The sequence below is a fragment of the Pipistrellus kuhlii genome, unplaced genomic scaffold (assembly GCF_014108245.1).
Source record: "Pipistrellus kuhlii isolate mPipKuh1 unplaced genomic scaffold, mPipKuh1.p scaffold_m20_p_4, whole genome shotgun sequence".
NCBI classification, from domain to species: Eukaryota; Metazoa; Chordata; class Mammalia; order Chiroptera; family Vespertilionidae; genus Pipistrellus; species Pipistrellus kuhlii.
The window spans coordinates 50351704-50369564 of NW_023425540.1; the positions used below are offsets into that span (position 1 = coordinate 50351704).

The 17861-nt window shown below is 33.4% G+C and overlaps 1 protein-coding gene across 9 annotated transcripts in view; it reads right to left on the reverse strand.

The window, feature by feature from the left end:
* The window catches only part of CHD1 (chromodomain helicase DNA binding protein 1), a 70194-nt gene that overhangs the window by 45171 nt on the left and 7162 nt on the right, over positions 1-17861 (reverse strand). For 8 of the 9 annotated variants that reach the window (XM_036411319.2, XM_036411318.2, XM_036411321.2 and 5 more), the window contains exons 2-6: positions 8948-9149; positions 7669-7788; positions 3100-3164; positions 654-803; positions 251-519 (exon numbers count right to left, since the gene is read on the reverse strand). In XM_036411319.2, coding sequence (XP_036267212.1) covers positions 251-519; positions 654-803; positions 3100-3164; positions 7669-7788; positions 8948-9149 — 806 coding nt within the window. The remainder of the gene's footprint in view (positions 1-250; positions 520-653; positions 804-3099; positions 3165-7668; positions 7789-8947; positions 9150-17861) is intronic. The other variant, XM_036411322.2, reaches the window with a different exon arrangement.

Genomic DNA, 17861 nt, shown 5'->3' on the forward strand with positions numbered 1-17861 from the left:
CTCTAATGCAAAGGTTAAAAATTTCATATTTATCTGAAATACATTAACTGAGATCAAATATCTATTTGTTGGGAAGAAAATACTCAAGGCAATGAAAAGTATATTCTACAGCAAATAAGTAAAACAAAGAAAATCTACAATCTTGGCTTTCAAAATTAAAAAAAGCTCCAAGAAATACTTTATTTAATGTATCGATAGTAATGTTATTGAAACCACCAAACAGTAAGTGTTTTTAAAAATAAATAAATACCTCCTTTTCTCCCAATCCGACAATCCATAAATCGTTCTATTGTTTCAAATTCCTCTTCCTCGGGTTGAGGAACATCCTCTCCACAGACTTCAAGGAGGTCATCAGAATCTGTTTTCATTTCTTCATCTTCCTTATAACTCACATTGACAGTTGCTTGTCGACGAGAACTTCTTTTATCATTATCATAATCTTCATCATCCTCCTCCTCAGATGAATCAATTTGTCTCTTTTTTTGTCCAAGAATCTTCTTTCCATTTTTTGACTTAGATCTAGGGAAGATGAAAGGGAGAGAGTTGTTTTACAGAAACAATGTCATAAAACCAGAACTGAGAAACAATATACAAAAAGAATAAACACCTTCTATAACCAACAATTTTCAGCATCAAATCAAGAATATACTTACCGATTTTGAGGTTTTCTACTTTTAACTTTGTTTTTTGGTTCATAATCAGATTCTGTTTCATCACAACTGCTTTTATCTCCTTCTTCTTCAGATTCTGAATCTGAACCAGATTGAGATGGAGATCCTGATGCAGACATCTGCCAATCTTCACTGTACATAAAATATATAAAATACATTTATTTATATTTACATCCTATTGCAAATTTTATCTTTGATAAAATATGAAAATAAAATAATAAATTGTATTATAGTAAATATTAAAAATATTGTTGCTTTCATGCATACTAAAAACACTTAAATGTCTGCAGAAAAAGAAAAACATTCTAGAATATATTTGTTATAGATTTCTCCCATAACTCCAAAGTTTTGTTAATCATTTACTTTATACCTCAATGAAAGGTGGTATATAAATGTTACTTTGATTATCACTATGGATGAAAATAGCATGCTAATTTTAAGAAACACAGGGTTCAACTTTTAAAATACTGATTACCTGCTCAAAAACAAAAATTCAAATCTCTTACAATTATCTGGAGAGAGTGAACTTAAAAATATACCCTTCAAAACTGATTTTTAAAAATAGTATATGTTCATTTAAAAACTTGAAAGAATATAGAAAAAATATATTTTTGAAAAATCAGCCCATCTTAACCTTCAATTATTACCTTTATCACTATTTTTTAGTCTAATTCCAATCAACATGAACAGAAAAAATAGTGGATGCACATTTTAACATTCTGCCATAATATAAATTCCAAATGAAAGATACACATTGAGTTCTATATAAGAACTGTCTCACAGTCACTGTTTTTACTCAGTTGCTCTGAATCTATTTTACTAATGACTATGTTAATGGTTACATAAGCAAGTATATCTGATAAGATGTGGTTTATAATAAAAACATAATAGAGAAACAAATTCTTTTTTATCTTGAAATCTTTTCAGTTTATACATTAGCAGTAACAAGTGGCAGAATATATGAAAAGTCTTCATTTTACATTTTTATAATATAAATTATGATTTTTATATCCAAGCAAATCCATTAATCAACCAACATTACTTTATATATATATATATATATATATATATATATATATATATATATATTTTATTGATTTTTACAAAGAGGCAGGGAGGTAAGAGTTAGAAATACTGATGAGAGAAAAACATTGATCAGCTGCCTTCTGCACGCCCTCTACTGGGGATCGAGCCTTCAAGCAAGGTACATGCTCTTGACCAGAATAGAACCTGGGACCTTTCAATCCACAGGCTGATGCTCTATCCACTGAATCAAACCAGTTAGGGCCCAACATTACTCTTATTTTTTGCTTGCACCTATGCCGAGTTTAGAAATTACTAACTCTGGAGAAGTGTTACACATCTGATGAGATACAGTAGTTGAAAATGAACTTAGTAAAGTAGAAGACAGATTTGTGAAAATTAGTAGCACAGAAATAAAATGATATAAAACATGATATAGTAAGATTCATGGAAGATAGGTGATCCAATAAATATATACAATGGGTATGATCCAAGACAAATTTACATCTATTAATAGTAGTACTAGAAAGAGAAAATATCCAGATACAATGACTGAATTTTCATAAACTAATAAAAGATATGCATCTTCACATTAAGGATGTATAAGATTAGATGCAAAAACAGAGTAAGATTAAAAGCTAGACATACCAAAGTGAAAATACAAAATATCAAAGAAAATTGAAAAAGAGATCATAGAAAAATGCTTTAAAAAAAATGAGAGGAAAAAAACTCAGACCATCTAAGTAACTGAATTGAGAATCTGAAGTACTTCTAATACTTGAAGACATTATAGTGAGTTCCTAAATGAGTTCTATCAAGTAAATTTCATGTGAAGATGAATAGTAAGGATAACTATTAACATAAATTAACAGAATCATCCCAAATCCATCATCAATTGATCCCTTACACTCTTATACCAAAGTTAAGATTCTCTGACATTATCAATAAAGCAGATATAAGGGAGAGAAGTTATAGGAGATAAACACGTGGCATAAAAACCTTAAGTCATCACAGAAAGACAAATGTTAAGAATTAATGGTTTAGCCCAGCGGGCATGCCTAAGCAGTTGAGCGTTCACCAATGAACCAGGTCATGGTTTGCTTCCCAGTCAGGGCACATGCCCAGGTTGGGGTCTCAATCCCTAGTGGGGGGCGTGCAGGAAGCAGCTGATCAATGACTCATATCACTGATGTTTCTATCTCTCCCTCTCCATTCCTTTATTAAATCAATAAAAATATATTTTAAAAATAATTAATGGTTTAAATTAACCTAATCAAATGTCATGAACCAAGAGTTTACAAAAGTCCATTTTTTTTGCCAACAATTTCTAATAAAAGAAAAAATATGAAATCATTAGGATTTTCTTGATATGAGAGTAAGTAGTCAAGTGAACAAAATGACATACTCTTTATGCTTTTTCCTTTTGATTTCACTTGATGTGTCATCAGAATCTTCACTGCTAGAGGAATCCTGTAGGAAAAAAAATAATCAACGTTAATGTTATTAATGATTGCAATTTAACCATATCAAATTTTTACGTGTCATAGCATTTAAAGTTCACTCTGCTAATAACAGTAAGTATAAAACCTCTTTCCCTCTGTTTTATGTTTATACCATTAGCACATAAAGTGATCAAAAATGTTTCTATTCAAATTTATAATATAGCCAGTGAAATTAGGTAAACATGTCAGCATTTTGTACAAAACTTTAAAGTCTGTCATCTATTACATATAAGGGAGCTCCCTCAACAGAAACTTTGCAGACATAAAATATTCAAAATGATAAAAAGCAAGAACCTACAATCAAGATTACTCAACTAGGCAAAGCTATCATTTAAGATGAAAGGAGAGAGGAAGTTGAAGGAGTTTATCACCACCAAACCAGCATTATAAGAGATGTTAATGTGACTTCTTTAAGAAGGAGAGGGAAAAAAGGGTAAAAACTACAAATACAATGGCAGTCACCACATACCTATAAATAATTACTTTAAATGGAATGAATTAAATGCTCCAATCAAAAGACAGGTCAGCTGAGTGGAGAAGAAAAGACAACCATTTGGCAACATGCACAAGAGAGCCAATTCAGATCGAAAGACACACACACAAACTGAAATGTAAAGCAATGGAAAAAGCTATTTTTTGCAAAAAAAAATGAAAAGAAGCTGGAGCATCTATATTTGTATAAGATAAAATAATATTTTAAAAATAAAGGCTAGGAGAAACCAAGATGGCGGCTTAAGGTATACACTTGTACGTGCTGCCTCTCACAACCACATCAAAACTATAACTATTGTAAAAGACTATAAACAGCTCTAATCCAGACCATGAAAAAGCTGGCTGAGCTTTACAACTAGAAGGAAAGAAAAAAGCACATTGAGACTGGGTAGGAGGTACAGAATAGTAGAGGTAAAGAAGTGCATGAAAAGGGCTGGGAACTGGGTATGCAGTCTTTCTCAATCAGAAGGGAGATGGAAGCTCCTGAATGCTCTGAACTCGAATTTCCAGCAAGGCTCTGGAAACCCAGACTGCTATGGGGAGAAACTGGACTGTCGGGCATCTGGTTGGAAAATGAGGGTGGCTTTCTCGGAGCAGAGGTGCTAGTAGTGATCATTGTTACTGTATTGAGGTGCAGGACAGGGGGACGCAGAGACTGGAGATGTGGAGATGGCTGACTGGCAGCCATTGCTGTTTGCTCTGCCCTGACGACTCCCTGAGATCCAGCCCCACCCAGCTTACAACCCAACCCAAGCTGTGCACAGTGGCTTTTGCATATGAATGGCCTAACCTAACAAACTGCAGCTAGGTCAGAGAGCTCCAAAATTTCCAAACCCCAAACAAAGAGGGAAAATCTGCAGATTTCACTGTAGCTCCTGATGGATGGCCTCAGGAAGTGGTTGACTTTGCACTTCCTTGGAGATCCAGGAACCAGTGTACCCAGTGGTCAGTGTGAGACAATACCAGATTGCAATGCCTCACATCCATAAGTGACACACTCAAGAGGCAGACTCAGTGAGCACCAAAGCCCAACTGAAGAAAGTACTGCCCAATATGGTGTCTCCAGCACAGCAGTTCTTCCATTATAGACACAGCAGGTTCTTACAGCCAACTGGCCTGGAGATTAATTCCTCCCAGTGATACAAACCAAGGCTTAACTACAACAAGACTGTGTGCACAGACCACAAAGGGGTGCACCAAGAATATCCACCTCAGGTGATTAGGAATGCTGAGCCACTGGGCCCTATAGAATACCTACCACACAAAGACACTCTATCAACACAGGGAAGCAGCCAAAACGTGGAGACGAAGACAAATGTCACAAATGAATGAAATAGAGAAAAGCAAACTATTGGATATAAAGTTCAAAACCACAGTTCTAAGGTTACTCAAGGATCTTCTAGAAACCCCTGAGGAACTTAGTGAGACCTTCAAGGATCTTAATGAGAATGCCAAAAAAAATGGAAAAGGACCAGTCAGAAATTAAGCATACACTGTCTGAAGTAAAGAATAAAATACAGAAATTCAACAATAGAACAGAGAATCAAGTCAAAGATTTGGAATACCAAGAAGCAAAAAACACTCCTCCAGAAAGCAAAAAGAATCCAAAAGTATGAAGATAGTGTAAGAAACCTCTCGAACAATTTCAAACATACCAACATTCGAATTATGGGGGTACCAGAAGAAGAGAGAGAGCTAGATATTGAAAATCTATTAGAAGACATAATGACAGAAAACTTCCCCTACCTGGGGAAAAAAATAGACTTACAAGTCCAAGAAGCGCAGAAAACCCGGAATCCAAAGAGGGCCATACCAAGACACATCATAATTAAAATGCCAAGGGCAAAAGACAAAGAGAGAATCTTAAAAGCAGTTAATTACCTACAAGAGAGTACCCATACAACTGTCGATTGATTTCTCAACAGAAACTATGCAGGCCAGATGGGAATGGCAAGAAATATTCAAAGTGATAAATAGCAAGAACCTACAATCAATATTACTCTACCCAGCAAAGTCATTTAGAATTGAAGGTCAGATAAAGAGCTTCACAGACAAGAAAAAGCTAATGGAGTTAAGCACCACCAAACCTGGATTATATGAAATGCTGAAGGGTATTCTTTAAGAGGAGGAGGAGGAAGAAAAAGGTAAAGACAAAAATTAGGAAACAACAAAGTGACAACAAATACCTATCTATCAAAAAGTGAATCTAAAATCAAGTCAGTAAAAACTTTGATGAATAAAATAAACTAATGAATATAATAGAATATGGGGCATAGAAAGGGAGTGAACTGACCATTCTTCGGGGGAAGGAGGGTACGAGGGGTGGGGGGAGAGATTGGATAAAAATCTTACACCTATGGATGAGGACAGAAAAGCATGGGATGGGGAGGGGGGACCAAGTGGAGGGGAGCTATGGGGGGGGGGGGGAAGAGGAACATCTATAATAATCTGAACAATAAAGACTTATTTAAAAATAATAAAGGCTATAATGCCCTGCCGGTACGGTTGATCACTGATTCATGAACCAGGAGGTACAGGTTCGATTCCTGGTCAAGGCACAATGTCCTGGTTGCAAGCTTGATCCCCAGTAGGGGGTGTGCAGGAGACAGTAAATCAAACATCACCATTGATGTTTCTGTCTCTCTCTCTCTCTCTCTCTCCCTCTCCCTCTCCCTTCCTCTCTAAAATCAATAAAAACAAAAAAGGAACATAGCATATAAAATACCCAAGATAAATATCAATCAATAGACAATTGGGATAATAATGTGGTACATATATAAAATGGAATAGTACTCAAATATGAAAAAGAATGTAATCTTACCATTTGTAACAATATGGATGTACCTAGAGGGTATTATGCTGAATTATGGTGAAATAAGTCACATGAAGACAAATACCACATAATTCCACTAAAATATGAAATTTAAAAAAAAAAATAAGTGAATAAAAACAGGAACAAAGTTATACATACAGAGAATAAACTTATGGTTGCCACATGGGAGGAAGGTTAGAGGGCTAAGAAGAAAAAGATGAAGGGATTAAGAAGTACAAATTGGCAGTTATAAGAGTTACAGAGGTATAAATTATAGCACAGGGAATATAGTCAATAATACTGTAATAACTACATATGGTGCCAGTAGATATTAGACTTATGGGGGACGGGGACAACTTCATAAGCTATATAAATGTCTAACCACTATGAAGTACACCTGACACAATTTAATATTGAATGTCAACTGTAATGGAAAAAATGAATCTATCTACTCTGGAGACCATTATTATTGCCTACTATGGCCTCAAAAAATAATCTTAATTTTTGGTATGTCAAATTTTAATCTTTTTCTCCCCTATTAGGCTCACATGTACATAGGAACTACAACGTTTACAGCTGCAGCCTATTCTTTTAAAAATATGTTGAGAATTCTATTAATATTCTGTACAAATATGATTTAAACAGTATATTATTTCTTCATTCATATATCTATTTCCTAATATTCACATTTAGTTCATTTGTTTTGCTTTGATGAACAAATGCACACCAATTTCCATTTCTTGCTTTGGATTAATCCTTAAAAGTACAATCCTATCTTACATAATAAGAGAGGAATATGCTAATTATCTATTACACCATGAGGCCTAATGACCAGATCACGTATCTGCAGAAGGGTAGGGCAGTGAACTCCAAGCGGATGGAGGAGAGCTAGAGGAGGGGACAGGGCAGCAAGCTATGAGGCGGGAGCAGAGGGGAGTTACAAGAGGGAGGAGCACCGGGCAGAGAGATACAGGAGGGTGGCAGAAAGCTACTGGTGTACCGATTCTAAAATCTCTATATTTCAGGACTCTTGATACACATATTTAAATGTAGTCATCTCCTATCCTTTAAGAACACTATTTCTAATAATTTCTTAATTACCTTCCTACTTAAAAGATTAGGCATCATGTCTACTTTTAAAATATTAGCTTTCATAATGAAAACTCACCTCTTCTGATCCACTATTAGATGAAACCTGTTGTTGCTGCTGTTGCTGTTGCTGCTGCTGCTGCTTCTTGAGCATTGCGGATCTCTGAACAGCCAGAATACTAGGACTGGATTTCCAAAACTACAAAAGAAATATGAACCAGTAAAAATAAAGTTTTGAAAAATACTGAAGTTATTTTACTGAAAAGCAGTACCAACATTTTCACTGCCTCCAAATAATAAAGATTACCTCCCTTATTCACATGTAATATATTAGTGCAATCCAATAAAAATAAAATGTTAACCTTTCGTTGCATATAAATATTTATGCAAGTTTCATAAATAGACAATGTTCTTTGGTGTTACAAGCTAACTTTCAGAAACAAGCAATATAAGACACCAATGTTACTCAAAGCATGGCTGCTTATTTTTTCTAACTGGTGTGAAGTGAACATGAAGAGCTTAAGTCAAAATGCAGATCAACTACATTTCTAAGAACTTTTTTTCCCCCACCTAATAATATTTTCTCCATGAAGAAAGCTATGTGTTTATCTATATTCTGGTCTAAGCATCTTAGGATTGGATCTCTAAATAATACTATATATACTATTATAAAGTATAGACAAGTTTTATTAAGTAGCTTTTACAAACAGAAGGTCCCTTAGTCTATTCTATCAGGTATCTTCAAGAAAGCAGAGTTCTCTTGCTACTAGCAATAAAGTATTTCCATGTAGATCTTGAAAGTGGAGATCAGACACTGTAGAAGTAACAAAAAGATCTCACAAAGTCTTTAATTTTTATCTGTTAGATACTAAACATTTATGAAACCCAATGTCTGCCTCACAAAGAATAAGAATAGGCTTGGTGCATTTATTTTGTATCTGCTGTTTTATAGTTATGGATTCTCTTCGAAGCCAATTATTCCACAGATATTTAACCATAATTGAAAATCACTTGAAAGTAAATTTTAATGTTTAAAATTAATCTTTATAAAAGCTAGATTAAGAATGCTATAAATTGTCTGGCTAGAATGGCTTAGTGGTTGAGTGTCAACCCATTAAGCAAGATGTCCCCAGTTCAATTCCTGGTCTGCTCATGTTTTCCAGTTAGGGTATATGCCCAACTTATGGCTCAATCCCCAGTGGAGAGGAAGGCATGCAGAAGGCAGCCAATCGATGTTTCTCTCTCAGATATTTCTATTTCTCTAACCTTCTTCCTTCTCTTCTCTCTAAAATCAATAAAAACGCATTTAAAAAAAATAATGTTATAAATCTTCCTTCATTGGATACTTTATTTATTACCTCAGCTCCATCAACTTTTGGTGGTTTTGCTTGAACTTTGTTCTCTCCAGAAGTGTCTGACTCAGACTCTGACTGACTGCCCGATTCAGATCCAGAGTCAGAGTCACTGCTACCTGACTGGCTACTGCTTCCATCACTACTGCTTCCAGAACTGGAACCGGATCCAGAGCCTGAAGCTGACCCAGAATCATCATCCGACTGGCTGCAATATGAAAATGAACAGATTTCAAACAAAATTCATTAGGAATTTAATCTTTCTTAAAAAGTCACCAGAAAGCCCCAAATCATTAAACCTTGTTTAGTTCATATTTCAAACTTCCTATGGCCAAACAAATAGAAAAAGGAAATAAGGTTAATTTATAGTAATAACTGACATGGTTAATAGATTATGTACAATTTGGGCCAAAACCTAAGTAATCAGATCACAATCTTCCTCCAACGTAATGGACATATTCTACCATGTTCAGAATCCTGGGCTACAAACTTGGAAAGTTTAAACACAATATCCTAAAGAGCCTATTTGGCTGTAGTAAATATAAAGTAGGAATTGTGAAGAAAAGGTTAAAAAAATGTGTTGAAAATTCTCATGGCAACAGGTGGAAATTTATTTGTAGTTTCTACTTGTTTTCAAGTTTAAATCTGTTTTATCATTTTAGGAAAATGTGATATATTATAATTAGGCTAATATAAAATACTTGGTACTAAAAAATAAAATCAGTAATTGTATCTCTGAGAAAATCGACTCTGTCATGATTCCACAGTAATAACCTAAAATAATAGCAAATTCTCACAATCTTTCCTTAACCTCTATGCACACAAATGTGAAAGCAATTAATAGTTTATTAAGAAACCATCAATTTCCCCATTACTAATTTTCAGTTCAGGGAAGCCTAGATATGATCTGAATTAAACAATTGATTATATAAATTATAATTATTCCCAAGGCCATTTGTTCATGTGGCATTCACATTTGAATTGTTGAAAATTAAAGAATAAAATTTTTGATACACAGACAGCCTTTGATGTAATTTCATCTGGCTTTATAAGCAACAATAGGTAATGTATATCTTCTCTATATAGAAAAACTCATGCTTCAAATCTTCTGTTGTAATTTTCAGAAAAACCACCAGATGGAAGTATTACTCTATGAAAATAGATTTCAATATTAAAAGTAATTACTTCCTAAAAGTAATTCTCCTTTCCAAGGACAAGGAGTTAATAGTTTCTACCTGGAAAGTGACATAAAAGTTTGCAAGAATATTTTTTACTTCAAACGTGAGATATAAATTAAAATGCTTAAAATGCAAATATATACAGATTTTTTTTCAATGGAAATGTAGAAACAGTAAACAAAAATTTGGTTCCTAAGAGCTATGATATGAAAATCATTTTTGTGGCAATTTCTAACCTCTGATCACATGGTTCTGAGGTCCAAGAACAGCACACAGCATTGTAATTATGCAAAACAAAACTATCCCTTAAAAAAGGGGGAAGGGAAGCATATGTAATACTTGCAACAATAAAGATTTATTGAACAAAATAAAAATCCCTATTTTACTTGAGTCCCTTGAGAGAAGAAGTTTCAGCAAGAACATTAGAGAAGATATTTTTCCTTATATACAATTTTATTCTACTGTGACCTGAGAGGTAAGATACATCTACTTATTCAATAAACTTAACCAAGAACTACCATGTTAGGCACTGGAAAGATGGAGATGAAACAGTCCTTTAGAGAACTTCAAGCCTGGTATGGAGAGATGGTCATGTCAGTCAATAAATACCATTCTGTGCTATATTTAAGATAATGAATCCAAGTATAAAGGGAGCATTGATGATACAACCAAGTTTGGTACAGTAATATCAGAACATTTAGAAAGCACAGTTGAACTAATTCTTTAGGAAAGAATAAATAGGCAAAAGGGATACCACTTTAATTGTTTATAAGCTTCTTGAGGATATTACTTATTTTTTCCGGAGTACCTACCACAGTACCTTTTACAGGTGGCTACTCAAATACTTGGAAAGTAAACAAATTATTTAATCTGGGAGTGAGGGGCCCATCATGGGCCTATATTCTTAATCATGTCTTGATAGCCCTTCAAAATGAATAAGGAGTCAACATTACTTGTTATTACGTAGGCAAGACATGGTTCTGGCTAGAGATAAAAGCAAAGAGCCTGAATCTAGGCTACTCTACTGGCATAGGTTTATTATTAGAATGTCTTTACCTTAGATATTAGAAGTATAAAGTATTTATTTACTTTGTTTAGTTATTCTTAGTAGGGTTAAGAACAAGATTTCTTTACAATTCTTTTTGTTCTTTAGGAAAATTCCCTCCCATAATCATATTATTGTCATAAAGTCAACTGAAAAAGTCTAATTCTGTAAGACCACTTGATTTAATTAGGATCATTTGCTTTTTATTCATTTCATTTTAATTTTGCTTTATTATTTACTTGGATTGAACCTGAGAAATGCAAGTTATAGTCAAAGCCCAGCCTCCATCCTATCTCCCCTATACTAGGCCCTCTCTCCCCCTTTAGTAATTATTTTTAAAACGTCATTTCCCCCTTTTTTCTTTAATATAAGCAAATTATGAATAAGAATGTTTATATCCCCCTTTCATAAACAGATTTATACTAATATAAATATATAGGAGTATGTGTGTATGGGGGTGGGGGGTAGAATAATAGGAAAATGCAGCAAAAAGTTAAAAATTAGTGAACCTGTGTAAAAGGGATATAAAAAATATTCTTACAAAGAACTTTTATGCATAAACACACAACTCATGAACACAGACAATATTGTGGAGAAGGTCTGGCATGGAGGAGGTCAATGGGGTAAAAAATGAGACATCTTTAATACTTTTGACAATAGAGATTAAATTTTAAAAATTCTTGGTACTATTCTGAAATTGAAAATTAATTCAAAATAAAAATGCCAATAAAATAAAAAAATTCCAATACCACAAGCTTTTGTCATTAATATTTAAAACTATGAAATCTCATTTGCTGATAATAAAACATACAAAATGAGAAAATTTAAAAGCCATAGAAATCTAATGATTATGAAGTTGGTAAACATTTGGTAGTATGAAAAATAAAGACTCTATTATACAGTCAGTCTATAAAGTGGCCAAAACACAGGTGAAGTATAAAAACTACACAAGCTTTTTCCTAAAGCAACCTGGAAAAGTAGAAATATTAAAATTATTTCCTCCCCCCCACCCCCCAACAACTTAAAATTAGATAGATGACTTGGAGGAAGAAAAAAATACAAAAGGAGAAAATTAGAGGTAGAGAAACCAGGAGGAAAGAACAAGAAATGTTATATGAAAAACTTAAGCCTTAGCTTTTTAAGTAAAAAGCAAAGAGGAAGTAGTAGTAATAATTAATTTACAAATATGTATATTTTCCAGTTTGTCAGGTAAAGTGCTAGAAAGTAGGGATAGTTATTAAGTAAAGCACCCCCTACTGGTTTATGTTGAGTAGATACTAAGTACCAGCCATCCTGAGTTGTCTTATATAATTGGGGCAGAGGTCTAGGAAAAGCTAAATTTTAGAAGTGAAGGATGAGTAGAGTAGGAGTTCCAGGGAAGGAGGGATTAATAAGCTTTCCAGGTATGGAGAATTGTTTTATACTAAGGCTATGAGGTGAGAAGGCATGGCAAACTCAGGAGCTGAAAGAAGTAAGTCATCTATTTAATTTTAAGTTGGGGGGGGGGGGAATAATTTTAAGAAGCTACTTTTAAAGTAGAAATTTGGAAACATTGGGTCTACTTCCCACATGGTCACAAAGTAGCACTAGTTCCTTTCAATGATGCATGATATCTAATTCATGATGCTCCCCCACCCCCTTATCCCCAATATCTTATACCTGGACAGTTTTATTCATGTATATTAACTGCTTGGCCCTTATGGCCCTTTCTCTCATTTATATACCAATTAAGACAAAATTTTAAATAGCTCTTCACAGCCTTCAAGAAATTTGCATTCTGTACCGAAACCGGTTTGGCTCAGTGGACAGAGCATCGGCCTGCGGACTGAAAGGTCCCAGGTTCGATTCTGGTCAAGGGCATGTACCTTGGTTGCAGGCACATCCCCAGTAGGAGGTGTGCAAGAGGCAGCTGATCGATGTTTCTAACTCTCTATCCCTCTCTCTTCCTCTCTGTAAAAAATGAATAAAATATTTTTTAAAAATTTCGAGACTGTATTCCATTTTATCTACACATCAATAAAAATATATTTATAGGCATATACAGGGAATTTTTCTAGATCCTTTGCAGAGGAGGTAACCCTATCAGGGTCTCAACTTTAAGGAGACTTAATTCCATAGTCAACTTAATTCCAATCCCATCCCCAACCTCCTGTTCTGAGGGCCTTACATCCTTCCAACACCCTATCCTCTCATATTTGTTCATAATTTACTGCTCCTTCCTCCTCTAACTATGATTTCCTTTTTATTCCTGGCAAGTGGAAAGTTTCCTCTGAAGTTCAGCCACACACCTTTTTGTTCCCCAATGTTCTACTTCATTTAGCATTTTTCATGTGTTTTGTGGGTAGCAGTGAGTCCATATTATAAAATAGTTCAGCCCACAATATGGCAGAATAGCAACCTCCCTTTTCTGTACCCAAATATCCACTCAAATCAATCCTTTGAACTAGGGAAAACACAGAGACTTGTACTGGATACATGAGAACAATGTATTCTCAAGTTAAACAAAGATTCTTTTATATTACAAGTATTTGCTTTTTTTATCACAGAAATTTGAAACTATTCTGCAATGGAACATAAAAAAAATAATAAAATAACAAAAGATCTTCTAAGAAAATGGTAGCAATGAGCAGTTGCTTTTCTTACCACAGATCACTAATAGAAAAAACTGTCTCTGATAAATCTAGGAATAGATTTTAAAAAGTCAAGAAAGTAAAATTGTACTGGGTGCAAAAGTATTAAAGAGGAATGAAAAGAACATCTCAAAACAGTAGCACTAAAGAAAAACGACTGCGTGTTTAAACATATGTAAATTAGACTGCCTATATCAAAGAGAGAAAGGACCACAATGGCCAAACAGTTAACATAGGTATTCATTAAGTCAGGGCCTATATTTTATATCTTTTATATATTTTACTTTATATTATATATTTTATTCATTTTATATCATGAAGTATATATGTTTGCACATGAATACATGAAAAAGTTTGATGAAATAATACTCTACACAACACTGCATTTTCTATTCTAGTTTATATTATTTCTTTCACTTAAAATTATCTTATGATCCTGTAATGTGTTGCAACTCACTATTTAAAATATATTAGCCTAGAACAAGTCATTTAGAAAATGGGGTTTAGCTAGATAGATGATGACCAAGATCAGACTACCTTTAAATTCTATAAAATTATACTGTTAAAATTTGTTATTCATTTATCTTTTACTACAAACCATAAAATAACTATTAAACATTTGAGCCCTGCTGGTATAGGTCAATGGTTGAGCACAGTAGACCCATGAACCAGGAGGTCATGGTATGATTCCTGGTCAGGACACATGCCCCAGTTTGAAGGCTCAATCCCAAGTAGGGGGCACAAAGGAGGCAGCCAATCAATGATTCTCTTTTATCATTGATGTTTCTATCCCTTTTATCCTCTTTTTTCTTCTATGAAATCAATGAAACAATATGTTAAATATATATTTGAGAAAAATCTGGAAAGCAACTATCCACCTATATGGTTCTGAAAACTGTTAGTGCCATTTTTTTTTTTTTTTTTTTTAGGAATTGAACAACCAATATAACAGTTCCTTTTAGTTTTCTAAATTACCAATCCAAGGCAAAAATCCTGTTATAAAGTAAACTTTCTTAAAGCACTGTACAATTCTATCATCTTAAAGTCTCTAACTGAATAAATGAGAATAAAGCTGCTAGAAATAGATGCTAGGAAGGATAATATTTAGCATGACTAGGTTTAGAAATATTGAATCTAAGTTAAAGACAGTAAATACAAAAGTTTCTGTAATACAAGCATTCAGGAATCAGATGAGAAATAAGGCCTATGTGTGCATGTTTATACTTGGAAGTCACTAAATAATAGTTTCATAAAATACATTAAATTTGTTATTAATGACACGATACATCTCAAATTATATAATTTATAATCACAAGTAGGTAAAGCATGATAACAATTTTTTTCCTCATTGATATTCCCTAACATGTGGAAGTCTAATATGTAGAAATTACACGTTTCAAAATAATCTTTAAAATAACTGAGTAAGAAAGTTAGTAGTAGATAGAATTTAGAAATTAAACTAAATTGGCCGTGAGATGAAATATGGTAATACTAGATATGTAAATAAGGTTTCATTTTATTGTTGCATATGCTTGAAATTATCAACAATTCTTAAGTTAGTACAAATAAAATAAATGTCTACATTTAAAACTTCATTTAAAAAGATAATCCATTTATATGAACCAGTTGGTTGGAGTATTGTCCCATAAACCAAAAGGTATTGGGTTTAATTCCCAATCAGGACATATACTTACATTTCAGATTTGGTCCCTGGTTATACTAGTATCAGAGGCAACCAATCAGTGTTTCTTTTTCACATCGATGTTTCTCTCTCTCTCCCTCCCTCCCTCCCTCTCTCTCTCTCTCTCTCTCTCTCAAATCAATAAGCATATCCTTGGGTAAGGGTTGGAAATATATATATGTATTTATATGTTTTTAAATTAATGAATGCCATCATACACACACACACACACACACACACACACACACACACACAACTACAGAATTTTCAGAACCATATGCCTTGCTTTCTAACAAAATTATTTGTAATTTGGTGTTTCATCACAGTCTGCATATACACATTGTAAAGTTTATAGATAAAAACAACCTCTATCTACTGTGAGGCATATCGCAAAAAAAAAGTTAATCAATGTAGTATAGTATGACTGTGATAAGCGGCTGCACATGTGGCAAATGCTTTGATATAAAATACATGCTAAAATTGAAATAGAGATCATGTTTTTGTACTTGTTTACAGCTAATTGTAATTCTTATAAAATTTCCTTTCAGCTCAAACTTCCTTTTATTAATGAATTCAGAATTTAGTTACAGAAGTAGAAACATTGCAGTTCCATCAAATGGCAATAATCATATTATAATATACCTCAAGCACAAAAAACAAGAAGTTTTCCTTGAGGGCATTTTGACTGTAACTCCACTCTTCTCTTATGGCCCCATTTCTTTCCATAAAAACTCTTCAGCATAGTAATTACTGCCTTCTAACATCATTTTTCCTGGATATAAAAAATACTTTTTGTTTTATGAATTAGTCTGTCAAAATATCTCACCTTATAAAAACCACATTGCCAGGACTTTCCAAATTCATCAAATTTAAGATTACCAGGGTTTTAAATGATCTCACAATTTTTTTTTAAACTTCATTCTGTATTTGGCTTGATGCAAAAATTAACCACCTGTCTTATAATCAAACTTCTTTGTCTCCAACATTTTAACTGCTGAGAACTCTTTTACTTCTATATTTACCATATGCACATGATATAGTACAAATATTTAAGGCTTACGTTTCTTGCTTAATTATAAACTTTAGAAAAGAATCTCCAATTTTAGCATTTCAGGATATCTATGACTTAGTAGTTGCTCAATCACCTAAATCAGCAATTTTCAACCAGTGTGCCTCAATAATTTTTAAAGCACACAAATACCTGACTACTTAGGGAAATGACCTCTTTTCCCTTAGACTGTCACATTACAAAATGACAACAGCCAACAATAGCTGTTGCATGTGAATGAGTCAAAATTATACCTGTTTTTGGACACATCAGCAAAAAAATTTTTTGTATGCTGCAGAATTTTAGTGATTAGTTTGTGTGTGCCATGAGATGAAAAAGACTGAAAATCACTGATCAAAATTAAACAACAACACGGGACTTTATTTAAAAAAGCAGCAACAGGAGAAATGTACAATAGCTACTAGAAATGGTTCATTAAGAGCTCCCCACTATTTTTGTGCCTTATGCCTCAACTCTGAGAGTTACTACAGATATTGGATCCTAGAAACCAGTACAGTTTATCCAGAACTTTGAGTGTCTACTTTATTTTAATCTCAATAATAACTATAGCTCACCTAATCTATACATATTAAAGGGATTTTCAAATGTGGTTTAAATTTACTTACTTAACTGAGCAGTCACTTAGCATCACAATGACAAATAATATATTCTTAAAAATAAATATAAATAGTAATGTTTTTATTCATATAAGAGAACTTGATCCTGGAACAATAGATTCCTAAAGTTTCTCCCTAAAACTAGAGGTTCTGACCAGTCCATAGATTGTAATAATCTTTCTTCAAGTTAATTTATAATTTTAAGACAAGGCAAGATACTGAATGACTCCAGATGAATAGCTTCATATATACATATACATTTAGTATGTATACAAATTTTCTGGAAACTTTGTTAAAATGAAAATTCTGATTCAGTAGGTCTAGAACACATACAAGAAATTTTAGGGTGAGGGAATCTTTCTATACAGCACTTGGGTGAGGATTCATGATTCCATGTACTTGTCAAAACCCATAAAACTGTATTTCAGAGAGTAAATGTAATATATACAAGTATAAAAAAAAATCAATCCATGTGACTAAGGATCCCAGGAATGCAAATAACAAATGAATCTAAATCTAACTTCATTACAAATTTATGATTTAACCATAATGAAGAAGGGAAGAGGGAGAGCTAACTTAAGTAACTTGGGAAAACAGTTTTTTAATTAAAAACTGTAAGGCTAGGTATACATAAATATTGTATTCTAAGTAATAAATTTGTTTCTTCTGGAGTATTGCTTAAAAATTCCAAAACTGCACTCAGCCAGCGTTGTTCAGTGTT